Source organism: Oncorhynchus mykiss, chromosome 11 (assembly GCF_057628025.1).
Source record: "Oncorhynchus mykiss isolate SJ-2025 chromosome 11, ASM5762802v1, whole genome shotgun sequence".
Classification (NCBI taxonomy): domain Eukaryota; kingdom Metazoa; phylum Chordata; class Actinopteri; order Salmoniformes; family Salmonidae; genus Oncorhynchus; species Oncorhynchus mykiss.
Window position 1 is genome coordinate 41471043 of NC_143032.1, and position 17234 is coordinate 41488276.

General features: G+C 40.9%; 1 protein-coding gene across 6 annotated transcripts in view; it reads right to left on the minus strand.

Moving 5' to 3' along the window:
• Positions 1-17234, minus strand: part of LOC110535686 (SH2B adapter protein 3) — a 59987-nt gene that overhangs the window by 6536 nt on the left and 36217 nt on the right. For all 6 annotated transcript variants that reach the window (XR_016484479.1, XR_016484478.1, XM_021620855.3 and 3 more), the window contains 2 exons: positions 5360-5461; positions 5046-5137 (listed from right to left, as the gene is read on the minus strand). Coding sequence is in view for 4 of the 6 variants with exons in the window: in XM_021620855.3 (XP_021476530.1) it covers positions 5046-5137; positions 5360-5461 (194 nt within the window). In the remaining 2 variants the exon portion in view is untranslated. The remainder of the gene's footprint in view (positions 1-5045; positions 5138-5359; positions 5462-17234) is intronic.

The window sequence follows — 17234 nt, forward strand, 5'->3', positions numbered from 1 at the left end:
ATTTATCTATTTATATAGCCCTATTTGATAAAAGACCAAAGACCATATTATGGTAAGAACAGCTCAAATAAGCAAAAAGAAACGACAGTCCATCATTACTTTAAGACATGAAGAGTTACCTCTGCTGCAGAGGATAAGTTCATTAGAGTTACCAGCCTCAGAAATTGCAGACCAAATAAATGCTTCAGAGTTCAAGTAACAGACACATCTCAACATCAACTGTTTAGAAGAGTGTGTGAATCAGGCCTTCATGGTCAAATTGCTGCAAAGAAACCACTACTAAAGGACACCAATAATAAGAAGAGACTTGTTTGGGCCAAGAAACACAAGCAATGGACATTAGACCAGTGGAAATTTGTCCTTTGGTCTGGAGTTCAAACCGGAGATTTTTGGTTCTAACTGCAGTGTCTTTGTGAGACACATGTAGGTGAACGGATGATCTCCGCATGTGTATTTCCCCCCGTAAAGCATGGAGGAGGAGCTGTTATGGTGTGGGGGTGCTTTGCTGGTGTCACTGTCTGTGATTTATTTAGAATTTAAGGCACACTTAACCAGCATGGCTACCACAGCATTCTGCAGCGATACACCATCCCATCTGGTTTGTTTTTCAACAGGACAATGACCCAACACACCTCCAGGCTGTGTAAGGGCTATTTGTCCATGAAGGAGAGTGATGGAGTGCTGCATCAGATGACCTGGCCTCCATAATCACCCGACCGCAACCCAATTGAGATGGTTAAAGGATCAGTTGGACCGCAGAGTGAAGGAAAAGCATCCAACAGTTGCTCAGCATATGTGGGAACTCCTTCAAGACTGTTGGAAAATAATTCCAGGTTAAACTGGTTGAGAGAATGCCAAGAGTGTGCAAAGCTGTCATCAAGGCAAAGGGTGGCTACTTTGAAGAATCTCAAATGTAAAATATATTTTGATTTGTTTAACACCTTTTTAGTTACTACGTGATTCCATATGTCTTATTTCATAGTTTTGACGTCTTCACTATTATTCTACAATGTAGAAAATAGTAAAACATAAAGAAAAATCCTGGAATGAGTAGGTATGCAGACTTTTGACTGGTACTGTACATGCTATATTTAAGCAATGAGGCCCGATGAGGTGTGGTATTTGGGTTGTTCTTATGCCCGGCGCAACGCGGAGTGCCTGGGTACATACCTTAGCCATGGTATATTGGCCATATATCACAAACACCAGAGGTGCCTTATTGCCATTATAAACTGGTTACTAGCGTAATTAGACCAGTAACACGATTTGCTTTGTCATACAGTGCCTTGCGAAAGTATTCGGCTCCCTTGAACTTTGCGACCTTTTGCCACATTTCAGGCTTCAAACAAAGATATAAAACTGTATTTTTTTGTGAAGAATCAACAACAAGTGGGTCACAATCATGAAGTGGAACGACATTTATTGGATATTTCAAACTTTTTTAACAAATCAAAAACTGAAAAATTGGGTGTGCAAAATTATTCAGCCCCCTTAAGTTAATACTTTGTAGCGCCACCTTTTGCTGCGATTACAGCTGTAAGTCGCTTGGGGTATGTCTCTATCAGTTTTGCACATCGAGAGACTGAAATTTTTTCCCATTCCTCCTTGCAAAACAGCTCGAGCTCAGTGAGGTTGGATGGAGAGCATTTGTGAACAGCAGTTTTCAGTTCTTTCCACAGATTCTCGATTGGATTCAGGTCTGGACTTTGACTTGGCCATTCTAACACCTGGATATTTTTGAACCATTCCATTGTAGATTTTGCTTTATGTTTTGGATCATTGTCTTGTTGGAAGACAAATCTCCGTCCCAGTCTCAGGTCTTTTGCAGACTCCATCAGGTTTTCTTCCAGAATGGTCCTGTATTTGGCTCCATCCATCTTCCCATCAATTTTAACCATTTTCCCTGTCCCTGCTGAAGAAAAGCAGGCCCAAACCATGATGCTGCCACCACCATGTTTGACAGTGGGTATGGTGTGTTCAGGGTGATGAGCTGTGTTGCTTTTACGCCAAACATAACGTTTTGCATTGTTGCCAAAAAGTTAAATGTTGGTTTCATCTGACCAGAGCACCTTCTTCCACATGTTTGGTGTGTCTCCCAGGTGGCTTGTGGCAAACTTTAAACAACACTTTTTATGGATATCTTTAAGAAATGGCTTTCTTCTTGCCACTCTTCCATAAAGGCCAGATTTGTGCAATATACGACTGATTGTTGTCCTATGGACAGAGTCTTCCACCTCAGCTGTAGATCTCTGCAGTTCATCCAGAGTGATCATGGGCCTCTTGGCTGCATCTCTGATCAGTCTTCTCCTTGTATGAGCTGAAAGTTTAGAGGGACGGCCAGGTCTTGGTAGATTTGCAGTGGTCTGATACTCCTTCCATTTCAATATTATCGCTTGCACAGTGCTCCTTGGGATGTTTAAAGCTTGGGAAATCTTTTTGTATCCAAATCGGGCTTTAAAACTTCTTCACAACAGTATCTCGGACCTGCCTGGTGTGTTCCTTGTTCTTCATGATGCTCTCTGCGCTTTTAACGGACCTCTGAGACTATCACAGTGCAGGTGCATTTATACGGAGACTTGATTACACACAGGTGGATTGTATTTATCATCATTAGTCATTTAGGTCAACATTGGATCATTCAGAGATCCTCACTGAACTTCTGGAGAGAGTTTGCTGCACTGAAAGTAAAGGGGCTGAATAATTTTGCATGCCCAATTTTTCAGTTTTTGATTTGTTAAAAAAGTTTGAAATATCCAATAAATGTCCTTCCACTTCATGATTGTGTCCCACTTGTTGTTGATTCTTCACAAAAAAATACAGTTTTATATATTTATGTTTGAAGCCTGAAATGTGGCAAAAGGTCGCAAAGTTCAAGGGGGCCGAATACTTTCGCAAGGCACTGTACCCATTGTATACGGTCTGATGTACCATGTCTTTCAGCCAATCCAGATTCAGGGCTCGAAGCACCCGGTTTACAATTCCTTTTTTATATTGTCTTTTCATGTCTTTTCAACGACCATGTATCTCATTGGCATTGACTAATTATATTGTTACTTCCTAGATAAGAACAGTTACTTGGAGACAATGGAGTCTAGATTGTATGGGGGGGGAGAGAGGGAAATAATATTTTCTCAACTTACGATAAGATGGTCGTGGGCATCATTGTTTGTAGCCTAGTGTGCTTATCACTTTTTTCTGCTTCTTCCTCCTCAGGGCATTGGGCTCTCTTTCAACTGGAAAGGCTTACTGCAGCCTGTTCAGGGCTTCATCAGCACTTGTGAACGCCATCCTCTGTGTTCCCATACCATGTGAAGATATTTAGAGTTCTTCTGTTTCCAGAAGGCCATTTTTGTTGTCCTAGTCGTCCACGCTCCTCCTGCATATGCATATCTGACGATAGACTCTACTTTCCTTTTGAGTAAATCTACTTCTTTAACAACAGATTGTAAGAGTTTGCTTGTTTTGGGGAGTGTTGAGAGCATTTCAGCTATGTTTTCTAACGGAAGCCATGGCTTGTTGGCGTCGCTTAACACAGATTGGTTCGTGGCTGTATATAACCGACCGCTCACTCTCCTCCAGTTGCTTGGGCATATATTGATCTTTTGACTTTAGAGGCTTAATTTAAACAATATTGTCTAACTTCTACATAGAATCACAGTTTTGAGGGTACAAAACGGAGCTACTCACTCCCCATGCAATTGTATCAGTATGTGCATTGGCCTCTCCTAAAGATACTGCATTACTCACAAGAAAGTAAACATTTATATCACACTAGGTCAATATTAATCCAACAATTTGCTTATTCCATCATATAAACCACAAACGGGAGCTTTGGAGTTGTGGTTACACTAGGGGAGAAGTGAAAGAATGAAAGAAAGAAAGAAAGAAAGAAAGAAAGAAAGAGGAAGCGGGAGAGAGGGATGGGGGCCATCAAGTCTACAGGAAGCAGCAGGACGGAGGCACACAAAAGCGTCGGGGCTCGGTCAGGAAGGATGTCTTGTTACAGTAAATCTTGAAAATGCTAGTGTTATTGTACGTGATACCTCCACTCCACCCCCAATATCACACACACTGTCTGTCTGTGAAAGAGAGTAAGAATGAGAGAGATGGAGTTTTTCCTCCTCATACATATTCACAGGTCCTCCACCCAGAAGGAGAAAGACGAAGCCTCTATATATTTCTCTAAGACACACACACACACACACACAATATTGAGTACAATCTTGTGTACTGTGACTAACTGCCTGATTTGGAACAGCATGATAACATACATGTTGAAAGCGCAGCTATGCCATGGATAGAGAGCACAATCCCATCATCCGAAATAGAAAATGACAGCACTATCAGGGTCAATAGCTCACCATTCCCTGCACACTTCAACCATTTTACAGGGTGTCCATTTTGATGACAAAGGTGTTACCATACTGTGCCAGTACTGCATAAGAGAAATGCATGAGACTGACATAAGTATTGTACCTCTGACGCATTCATTAGCCTTTGTCAGCAATTCCGACAGCTACAGTAGCTAGCTTGTGATAGTCTAGCAAATACAGCACTGCCTTCTGAGATAGAAGTTTAATGTTTGGCGCCCCAATAAAAGGGGGTCCAACCATTAGCAAGAAGATTAGCGTTTTAAATCTGTGTGTGTGTGTGTGTGTGTGTGTTGAAGGCCTTGGGGCATGGGGGCTGCAGAGCTGAAGCCGTGCTGGACTGAAAACCAGAGTCTGGGGAGGGGAAGCGAGATGGAGAATTCCAGACATCTGCAGAAATGAGAAAGGTCCTGAGATTCCCCCACTGAGACTCAGACCTCCCCCACACTTCCTCTTTCACACGGCTGCGCCTGACACATACCTCCCCACATACACACACACACACACACACACACACACACACACACACACACACACAGAGAGAAACACGCTCCCACACACACACACACACACGGAATAAAGCTAGATGAAGAAAATACAAAATAGATGGGGAGGGAGAGTAGCATGTTAAATAACTAGTGTACTGATAACATTACAGTGTGCCGTGTCCCTCACCTGTTGATACATTCTTTAATTTCTGTTGTCCAGGAGCTGACTTGCTGGTTATTTTCCGTCTCAAATATGAGACTACCTGGATAGTGATTAACCTGGAGAGGAGACAAAACTAGTGGTAAAGGAGATTGTATGCACACACACACACAGAAATATGAACACACCTTCAAGAACAGGAATGGAAAGAAACAGACAAGTTTGGCAGAGGGTGTGTGTGTGTGCTTGCTTGCGTGTATACACTTTTCTTGTGGCGAGGGACACGACACAAGGCAGGAAGATGGATCAGCATCACTAGCAGGGGAGAGTCTCCTCCTCACCTTTAAAACAAACGTGTTCATGTTGTCGGGCATCTCCAGGCGGTTGCAGCGGCGGATCTCCAGGATGTCTGCACAATGAACTGTCAGTTTGGGACTAGAGCCCTGGAAGATGGACACACCCACAGAGAGAGAGAGACAGAGAGAGAGAAGACATTGAAACAGCATGTCATGTTCTAGACCCCTCAAACAACACTCTGTTCCAGTAACACACCACATTGACGGAACTCCCTTTAAAACGCCACATAAGTCATACCGGTGTGTTTGTGCCACATTAAGAGAAGTTTCAAGCTAGAGTTTGCCTCTGCTTTACGTACATCTTCGTTCGTCAGGACCATTTTAGTCAGTGTTTGTGGTGAGGAGGTTAAGTTTGTGTTGGTTTGGAGAGTAGAAGTATTAGGTTGCATGAATTGTATCTATTGCTGTTTTGATGTTTTCCTTTTGCTCTACAGATCTCTCTGACAAGAGCTCCAGAACTGGATGGAGAGGGGTACCAGATGGTGGAGGAACTAGTGGGAAACGCACATTCACTGGGACATGCAGGTTGTGTGTGCGTGCCTCTCCTTCTCAGTTTCAGTGTGTGTCTAAAGTATGTGTGCCTGTGTGTATGAGTCTTTGCTGTTGAAAATCCAGCTTGGCTCTTACCCTGGAGCGTCCCTCAGTGGAGCTCTCTGGGCTGAGCACCAGGCCCTGTTCAGACTGGAGAGACCGAGAGAGTGGGCTGGAGGAAGGCTACTGCTCACGAAACACACACTCTCCAGCCCAGCTCAGAAGGAGGAAAGGAGACGAGAGGAGGAGAGTTCACCATTTTCCAAATTGAATCTCATCGCTTTCTTTCCAGAGCAAATGGGTGGAGGGAAAGAAAGCAGAAGGTGCTCATTGTGTGCTGATGATAGCTAGGCTTTTGTGTGTGTCATGTGTGAGCTGTTCCACGTGCTGGCTGCCGGGATGGATGGAGTGCATGTGATATCAACCCCAGTCACCTCGTTATGAGGAATCCTTATGCTATGTGAAGGCAGGTGTACCATGGAGAGAGTGGGTGGGTGGAAACAATATGTACTGGATTTGCATATGGTGTAGTCAGAACGGCATAACCCAAAATGTACATCTCCTCACTCTACAGACAATTACTAAGCCTAGATCTCCATTATTTTTTGTAGATAATCCCTAAAATCCCTCCTTTACAATAAATCCTAGAAATGGGGATCAAACAGCAGAGCATAACAAAGCACAGTTGGCGCAACACTCAGGTCCTAAGAGGTGTATTCCAGAAGGCTGACTCAGATGAGTGTGACCCTATGCAAATGTGACAGTGTGTGAGCGGGAGGAATGTCTATGGATGCATCCCAAATGGCACCCTATCCACTATATAGTGAATTAATTTTGGGACGTGGCCTATGGGCCCTGATCAAAAGTAGTGCACTACATATGGAATAGTGTGCCATTTGGAATAATCACAGACAGGTTGGGCACATCAAAAGGAGATTCCTTTCCCCCTCGTTTCCTTTCCTCATGAGTCTTAGTATAAATTAATAACACAGAGCCATTGTTCATCCAAACAGCTTTAGGGAGAAATTAAAAGTATTCTGAGAAGGCATCTGAGAAGAAATGATTAACATTGCGCACGGTGATCTTAGGCTTGTGCTCGGTCATGGAAACTCATTTCATGAAGCTCCCGACAAACAGTTATTGTGATGACATTGCTTCCAGAGGCAGTTTGGAACTCGGTAGTGAGTGCTGCAACCGAGGACAGGCGATTTTGTACGCGCTGCACGCGTTCAGCACACGGCGGTCCCATTCTCTGAGCTTGTGTGCTTCGTGGTTGAGCCGTTGTTGCTCCTAGACTTTTCCACTTTACAATAACAGCACTTACAGCTGTGTGCTCGATTTTATACACCTGTCAGCAACAGCTGCGGCTGAAATAGCCGAATGCACTTATTTGAAGGGGTGTCCAAATACTTATGTATACATAGTGTTTGTTGATTGATAAGAGCAAGAAAGATCAATAGCTATTGACACTGTCAAACAAGTGGAACAGACTGGCAAAAAAAAAGGTAGGAATATCCAACCCTCACCATCTCAGATTGCACCAAAAAAATGTGTAGTTAGAAATATAAGAGAAATTAAGATAATTGATTCCACAGGATTCAAAACATAATTCTTCCTAACAATGAGTAAGACCTCAGGAATCCAATAAAATGAATCAAAAGCCATCCACACACAGCTGCCCCACACCCCATGCCAATCCCACCCCGAAAACCAGTGTACTGTATATCCACTATCATCAGTTCAGTATACTTTATGTCTGACAAGAAGTACAGGGCTGCAGCTTCTTCATCCTGTGCAATGTATTCCCTGTAAATCTGGTTAGGGCTGTTGCTGTGATCATATTATCACCACACCAGCAGTCATGAGTCATGAATGCAGTAAAATTCCACGTGACTTTTGAGTTACATAATCTCCTTTTGTGCACTCTGGACATGCTTTGGTAGTACTCAACTTGCTAACTATCATCATGCCCTGGTACTCAGGGCTCAATTCTCCCTCTAACTACTCTGACATCAATGCAAATTATATCGAAAATCACATCAAACACGTATCAAAACAGTAGGCCTATCATACTTATAAAACTCACCTCACTGTGATCATCAATTTGAAGAAATAAGTTCAACAGCAGGTTGAAACAATGTAAAACATGGTTGTTGTGGATGTTGTTTCAAAGCCTAACATGACGAAATGGACAGTGCTTTCTAAGGTGAAGATCAATTAAAAACACACATAAGCATTAAACCTAAAATAAAAAACAACCTGAATAAAAATGATGATTGTGCAGTTACATGATACATAGCCTACCGCATATTACGCATGGCCAGTGGCGACCCGTCATTCAGGGCACACCTGTTTTGAGCTCCACATTTTCTGCCTGTTTTGCATATTATGTTGGCATTAGTACGTGTCACATTTCAGTTTGCAAACAATGTATAAAAAAATATCATTTGGTTAATAAAGCCGCATACAAACATGGTCTCTTTTTTGTTTCCTTGATTAAGGAAGCTCCAAAATGAAGATGTTTCAGCCTATTTCAGTGCTTTCTGTGGTGGTGGGGCAAGCCAGCAGAAAATACGGTGCGGCGTGATTGGCTCAGTGTTCTGTAACTCATGGGTACACTACATCCCTGCCAAGTCTAAGGATAGACCTCAAAAAATTCTAGCCCCTTGGGTGCTGCCATAGAGTTACATTAGAAGTGCCCATCCAAGAAGGCTCAAAGTCATTGGCCACTGAAAAAATACATCATATCACATTATATGTACAGTAGCTTTGATTGGACTGATCATGTCAACATCATACTTTCAAAATCTTAGCTTAGTCATCGTCATGAATCAAGTTGACAATCTACTGATAAATCCTTTTTAAATTGCAGATAAAACGGATTGGTGCTCATTGGCCATTGGACATCAACATTACACAATAAGTTGGAAATTGCAAATTCAACAATAATTGGTTTGGAAGGAATCAGTGAAAGTGGCTGTCTGGTCCCAAATCTGGGATTAAGGGGCTCTTTTCCAAGTTTTTAAAATGATAAACATTCAACATTGGCCATGCTGTCAATGAAGCATGATTTGGGCTGTGCTCAAAACAACTGTTAACTTGGAACTTCCGAAAACTTGACTTCATTGAGTTCAAGAAAACTGGAAAGTAAGGAATACACGAGCTCTGACTGGGAAAATACATTTTGAACAGTCATCCAACTCGGAATTGTAAATCTGGCCTCTTTCTGGAGCTACAACCTGAAGATCAATGACATCATCATGACTCGAACTTGTTTTTTTCCCCCCAGAGTTCCCAGTTGTTTTGAAAGCGGCATAAATCCAGAGAATGCCAGACTGTCGCACCACATAGCCCATATAGTTTGTTGATTTCTACGACATTCCAAGGTTGAAATCATTCACAACTAAAATAGCCAAATAACTAAATCTAGCATATAGGACCGGTTTCAAATTATCAATTTTACGTTCAATATGCGCACTTGCTACATAACGGGAAACACATCATTTATATTTTATTCAGTTAAGTTCAATTATATTCCTCTTTAAAATCATTAAAATAAAACAATTGCACAGGTTTTAGAAGCATACAGCCTATGGCATGGTGCATAGCCAGATTCCATAAGCCTACAGTAGGCCAACTCATATTCTATTCACCTGAAATACAATTTCTTTGCATCATGTGGTTACTTTAGACCTGACTAAAATAAAGGATTTATTGTGATGGTGTACATTAAAATTGGTTGTAGATGTTCAAAAAAGCCACATCAGCAGCTTATGTGTGTGGAGGCCTATTTATGCTAAAGGTATTTGTTAATTAACGGTCAATTACCGTGAGACCAGTGGACTTTTGCATGACAATAACCTGCTGGGAAAAAAAATCACGACAGCCACAGCCCTAAATCTGGTGATGTTTTGTTTGTTTTGACCACTAGAGAGTGAATTCCTTTCATGGAGGACTGGCTTGACTTGTGAAGATCACCACACAATTGCTTTTCATCATGAGCAAAAGCTTTTGGTTTTTAATCCAAAATTGCAAAGAAAATATTGTGATCCATAATTTAATCAACACAAGAGACCAGCAAAATGTATAAAAGGATGTGGCAGTAGCAGGAACAGCGGCATCTAGTGTGAAAGTTCCCAGTAATTCATGGTATATAAAGCAAGCAACTTCAACAGCTCATTTCTCTCAACAGGGGGAAAAAAGCATCACCAGTACAGTACAGTACAGTACACCAATACATTACAAAGGATGAAGAAGCAATACTTCAATCCGCAGATCCATAACAAGGCCTTGTCAGACATACTGAACTGAATACTGTGTAGTGGTTGATGGGGTAGGATGTGTGGGTGGCTTTTTACTATTTTATTGGATTCCTCATGTCTTATGCAAATCAGATGTTTGCTACTATATTTTTTTAATATTATGTTAATCCTATAAATTAAAAGGGCTAATTTGGGTGCAATCATGAAGCTTAATTTCTCAGATATCTAAATTAATGTTCAATAAAACAATTTAGCAGGAATGCTAATATTATCGGTTTCTAAATACAGAAACGATTTCAGAACAATCAGAGATGGTAGGGGTCATGGCATGCTGGCGTAAAGAAAAACTCCAGAACTCTTCAACCTTTAATACAAACAGGAAAGAACACCAGAGAGGCTACATGTGACTGATGTATTAAGAGTACGTGACAGGAAGGCTTTGTGAGGGTGATGACATTAGAAGCCTGTGAGCACTTGAAAACTAATGTCTATGCACAAGGACTACTCTCAACAATTTCCACTGAACAGCATCACTCTGTTACCGTGGAATTGCCCTTACTGTAGCTGTCTACTTTGAAATGCCAGACACCATCTCCTCAATTGTAAACACGACGCATCGAAACTGTTTGTCCGTTTCCAAGCTTGTTTAGTAAATTTTTGTGTACTTCATAAGGTATGCTCTGAGCCTGTGAAGCCACAAGTGATGAGGAAATAGAACATGGTGTAGGCAGTAAGAGATGTGACACAAATCAAGAGTTTGATGCGAAGCAGAAATTACTGGGTGACAACAGCGAACAGCACACATGCAGAACGGGGGTCTCATGCTACTCAGTCAGCGCCCATCCCAACCACATTGCACATCAGAGATCAGCTGCGTAAAAAAAAACAGTGGTGGGGTGCCTTTAATTGTTGTTTGAACTGCAGAAACCCACTCAATATGACACGGAGAGACAAGTGAGTGCACGTCGGCCTTTCACATCTGTCTTTCAGCTTCAGTCACACACAAACATTACATTTGATATTGTGGTTTGAGGAAATTGCCAATTTAACCCAGACACGTGGCAAAGCAAATACTCACACGATCACATTCACAAACCCAAACATGCGTGACTTAGACTACATAATAAGCCTATGCCTACATAGTAAGCCTATAGGCCTACTTCATCTACACATTCACAAACAAACTTAGGCTACACATACTGTATGTACAGGCTTCAACTTACAAGACAACACAAAAAAGTGTTGGTGTCAGCCTTAACCTTAACATTGTTCACCCAAATTACAAACCGACAGAAACTGCTTACGGCGTAAGGAAACCAACGTACAAGGTACGACAGTAATCCATGCTTTGGTTTAGTTTCCCTGGCGGTGGCTGGCACTGTTTCTAAACACCAACATTTTAGCACAAATCCCACTCAAGTCATGGGACCAATATTTGAAATCTAAAAAAAAATAACAATATTCAAATCATCTATAAGTGACTTTGGTGAGCTTCACAATAAATTCGAGATACTTTCTGATGATTTGGACATGCGCAGAAAATGCTTATATTGGTCCCATGACTCGTATGGGATTTGTGTTACAAATGCTAAAACGTTAGCATTTAGAAACAGTGGCAGCAAGGAAACTAAACTAAAGCACATATTGCTGTCATCACACCTTGTCCATAGACTAAGATTCTTGTTTGTAATGAAAATCACTATATTAAATAAATGTAATGTAATGTAATGTAAATGTAATTTTGTAATTTGGGTGAACTATCCCTTTAAACAAAGACATATTGGTTGTTCAGACCCACCCCCACAGTCATACTGAACCAGAGAGGAGACACAGGAAGTTTGGGGTCCCCTAGCGCCTCCCAGGGTCCCATTCTCAGGCCGTCTCCATGACAACACCCCCCTCACCCAGAATTCCGCTATCCCCTAAGATGCTCAAGACCGCTGTCACTGTCCACCCAGGGCAGGACTCCAAGCCTGCTTTGCTCTAACATTCCGCTGACTCTGGGGTTGTCGTCATCATCAGAACTGTCTCTAGAGACTTTCCAAATGTTCCCCTCCGCTATTAGTACACACACAATACAAGGGGATTTGATTTTCATTTGCCACATTTGATTTAGATTTAATTTGGTTGACAAACTCATTAGGTTAGGTTATTGAGAATTTGGTAGTTCACGTTTAGAATAGGTCCTTTACCACATCCACCCATGGCCTCCGGTACACTAAGCTATGTGCTTGCTAATCAGCTTCAGCATGGATGCTTTGCATTCTTCATGGTGAAGCAGGTTTTCAAACCCTACATCCTCAGAAGTGTCACAGAAAAGAGTGCTGTTCTCTGGAGTCTCTAAAGGGAACAGCAGCGAATAGAATGGTGATAAAGCTCTCAATCAGATCTAGCGAGATATGACATCAGCAAGGATGTGGGGACAGCGGGGCCGAGGTAAAACTGAGAAATGACAGGTTTCTAGGAAACATTTCAGAGACACCGACTTTCAATGTGTGCCAGGGAAACAAAGTGACAGAGGTCAACAGAAATGAATAGACCCTATTTAGAATTTGTGTCAAGTATCTTCAAATTAAATGGTAATAATAGATATTACAGCGCATTAAAAGGTTCTACACATAGGATTTTCTAAAATTTTTGCATTGTAATTTCAGAAAATGTCCAGAATATATCTGTCGCTAATAGTGGAATGATAGTGTATCACCGTGCTACTTACCCACCAGTGTTGTGATTGGCTATGATATTCGCCTATTGATTTCTCACGCAGGACCGGAATCTGTTGTCAAACTGGGAAACCTGTTGTGACTTTGTGGCTACGTATCTAGTGGAAAACGCTCTGTCATTTCCTGGTTGCTAAAATTCTACACTGCTCGCTCAATTTCAGTTTATGTGAGAAAACAAGCTCTTTATTATGTAGGAAATCATTGTGCCATCTAAATTGCTGTGAAATATTGTTTAATACGATGAAATACAATTTCTACACCAGTTTCAAACAGAGGTTTTGGTCCACCAGCTTCAAACAGTTGTAAAAACTATATTTTTTGTTGTGTTACTGTGTAGAAAGAAGAACATTTATGAATTCAGTGTATTGCTAGTAGTTTTGAATATTGTCCAGGTTTATATGATCAGGACTATTTTCTAAGTAAGAGAACATAAAAAATTGAACCTGTCTTCTCTTGAGATTAAAGCCTTATTTATAGTTATACTGCAAGATATGAAGTGCCACAATGATGTTTGTTTTTCAAATTATGCATTTTATTGAAACAGAAATATGAGGTAAATAGCCCACATTATTATGAAAAATAAGTACCTTTTTTGTGATTTTATAAACAGAACATTGCATTTGGTTGTTTTTTAAAGTCCACAACAATGCTTAAACCCCATCAGGAGAAAACTGGGAAATATCTGAGAAATTTTGATTTTTGGGTGTAGTTACCCTTTAATTCAAGTGCACACCTAGCCAGAGGTTGTTTTTTAGCAGTGTTTTTGTAGCACCCTTGATCGTAGAGTTTGCAAAACAAGTACCCACTGGATTGATGAAAATAATCATAATATTCTGCCAGGTAACCATAGGCTACTTGGTAGTTACCATTTAATTGAGAAGGTTTTTGTGAAAGCCTTTCCATCTACCAGAAGACTGTTTGACTTAGCATCATCGCTACACAAAGTGATAGACGCTCGCACCGCACACAGACGGGCATTCTCGTTGTCTCTTCAGGAAATATCTATCTTGGGCAAATTAAATAATTTTCAATACATTTAGTTGTTCCTAGTGATTATTCACCATCTTCATTAGGTGTTTTCATAATTTATCTACAGATAATCACCAAAAAGTTGAGGCCTAACAGTAGCCTATACAATTTAAGGAGACAAATTAACGGCTTTCTCACCGATGCGATAGTCTACGCTGATTGACGAGAAGTGTCACTCACTTTAGCGTCACGGTCTGGCAAGCCCCAACATCCTAGGAAAGGAAACCTGGGAAATCCTTTGTGGATTTCGACTCATCGTTACCACTTACATTACTTACATGGGGCGAGCAAATTCACGAGGACCATGCTCTCTCCATCAGTGTAAAGAAATTTGACTGCACAGTATAGCTAGCTACACAGTATAATGACGAGATACTCATGTCGCCGCCCTAACAATAGGAGTTGTTGTCCCAAAGGCGGGAAGGCAGGTGAGAAATCTAGGTCCAAAATAAGCCCATAGAAACACTTGGGCTTATTTTGGACAGATTTTGGCGAGAGTGAAACCTTCCTCTCTGCAGAGTTTCCCTGTCATTGCTCACTTTAATAGATCACCAGAAGATGCATTTCGTTCATTCTAGCGGGAGAGGACTCGACGTACTAGTGAATTTAAACTTTTAAATGAAAAGTAGCCTGAAGTGGTAAATGAAGCCAGCTGAAAATGAGTCTGTAACAGATGGATTTGAAAAACAGTGTGTGTGTATGTGTGTGTGTGTGTGTGTATATATCAAGGTTATTATTAGTAAACAAAAACTTAAAATAAAATCTAAGATTGGAAAAACAATTTAGTAAACTGAAATAAAAACTATAGGCTACTGAAACTGACTGCAAAACTAATTTTATTTTTTTATTTTCTATGTGGCAAAAATCTAAATGGGTTTAATCAAGCTTTTTTTCAAATGGGCTTTTCTAGCATCTGAATCTGACATGTAAAATGCTGCCAGTAGACGGCAATGTTTCAAATAGGCCTATCTTGTGCAATATTATCATTAGCTATCAGAAGCTAACAGGGAATAAGCCTTATATGGGATTATTTTGAGTGATACAGCTATTATTTTATTTTTACAATTCGGTCAGGATTCGCCTCCTGGTATCATATGAACACACATAAGACTTGGAACATTTTTAGAATTACAGGAAATGTGCTTTGAAAATGCACATTTTTCTCTCTGCCAACAAGAAGGGTGTTTGGGGTCTCATGGGTTGCGAAGGTGGGCGTTTGTTACTATGCTGATACATAACAATGCATCCGGACTTTTGTCACATAGGAAATTTGTATTACAGGACCATCTGAAATTGTATATGAGTACCCCTGCTATAGGCCTAGAACACATAAATAGCTCCTAGCCTCCCATGCATAAGGCTACTTTCTGCTGTCAGACTCTGCATGCTCATGGGGCTGACATCGCTGGTCCAAATGGAAGCTAATAGCAGTAGCTCATGGATGTGCATTTCAACAATACTGTGTAACTCCGGTAATGGATTTCGCCTTTTAGTTGTCTCGCTGAAATTGTCTTACTCTTTCAAATCACTGCTTGACTTATTGTCTTGTTGCTCGGTCCACACAGCAGACATTGTGGGCTAGGTTAGGAATGCTGTGTTGCACGTGTAGAGCTATATTTTTTGTGGCGTCATTACTACATCTACCTACGTTATGTAGGTATGCACGTCAGCTTTGACATCGGTTTTGCACATCGGCTTTAAACTAGACAGACATCGGGCCGATGCTAAATGTTGGCATTTTTAGCTAATCTCGTCCGATTCCGATATGCTTACTGATATATTGTGCATCCCTAATTACCATGGGCTGCTCATTTCTATTTCTCAATGGTACCAGTATCCAGGGTAGATAAAGCACAGTTCTATTGGGCCTCCCGAGTGGCGCAGCGGTCTAAGGCATTACTACAGACCCGGGTTCATTCCCGGGCTGTGCCACAACCGGCCGTGGCCAGGAAGTCCAACAGGACGGCGCACAATTGGCCCAGTGTCATCCAGGTTAGGGGAGGGTTTAAAATTCAATTTAAAAAAGCACAAAGTATTTCTTTAAAGACGTTGCTGCTAGTGATGCGATTTAGAAAATGTTTTATACTTGCTTTTAAAACAGCCTAGTTTGGGTTGTAAATAACTCTTTATTATGCGCAACTTGTTTAAAATCCTTCACTATTTCAGCAGGGTTCTCTACTCGTTAGGTTTAGTGTTCTCCACTACAAGCACATCATGTGTGGATATCTTTGCGTGGGGATTAGCAGTTTCCTTGTTCTATAAGGAGACCAGGGTGGGTTTTCTTTTTCATACCAGGCTTCAGAGTATTGTTTTGTTTTTGTTTTTAATTCTTCAACTTTTATTTTTTTAATTTGCTATTTTTGGAAACATTTTTATTGGATCAGTTATTCTTGTATTATGGCATCTATCCTTTCCCCACCTGACTCTACATGGCCAGGCCTAACCTCATGAGGGACAACTGGAGGGACACTTTTGCTAGCTGGAATGTTCAATCTTTAAAATCACATAGTGAAACGTAAAAGGGTTCTTTCTCAATCATATCACCTTAAAGTAGATATCATCTTTCTTCAGGAGACATCTCTGCACTTTCGACCACTCTCTTTTAAAAGGAGGGTGGATCGGTCAATCATATCATTCCAATTTTCATTCTAAAACTAGAGGAGTCATCATTTTAATTAGTAAAAACATACCATTCGTAATGTCAAGTGTAGAGGCAGACTCAGCAGGCCGTCTCATTATTGTAGTAGGAAGACTGTATAATACACCTGTTATCTTAGCTAACATTTATGCACCAAATTAGGATAACAGTTAATTCGGCACAAATGCATTTTCTCGATTACCAAATATGGACACACACCACCTAATACTGGGTGGTGATATGAATTGTCGCCCAATCTGGATCATAGCTCTCCTAAGGTATCATCTTCATCAAACACAGTATCCACAAATTAGCCATTTCTTATGACACGGCATATCTGATGCTTAGCGTTTCCACAATCCCATAGCAAGGGAGTATTATTTTTTCTCACCAGTTCATAAGACCTTTCATGTATAGACTACTTTTTCCTAGACAATAGATTTCTGCCACTTACCACTGAGTGTGATTACCAAGCTATAGTCATTTCGGATCATTCTCCCCTTACTATGAAACTACTTCTACTTAACTCACTCCTGCAATCAGAAGAAACCTTGGTTGCTTTTATTTCATCTTAAATTGAGCTATTTCTCAAGCTTAATCAAACCCATGGAATGTCTCCTACAACAGTATGGGAAGCAATGAAGGCTTATCTAAGGGGACAAATTATTTCGTACAGT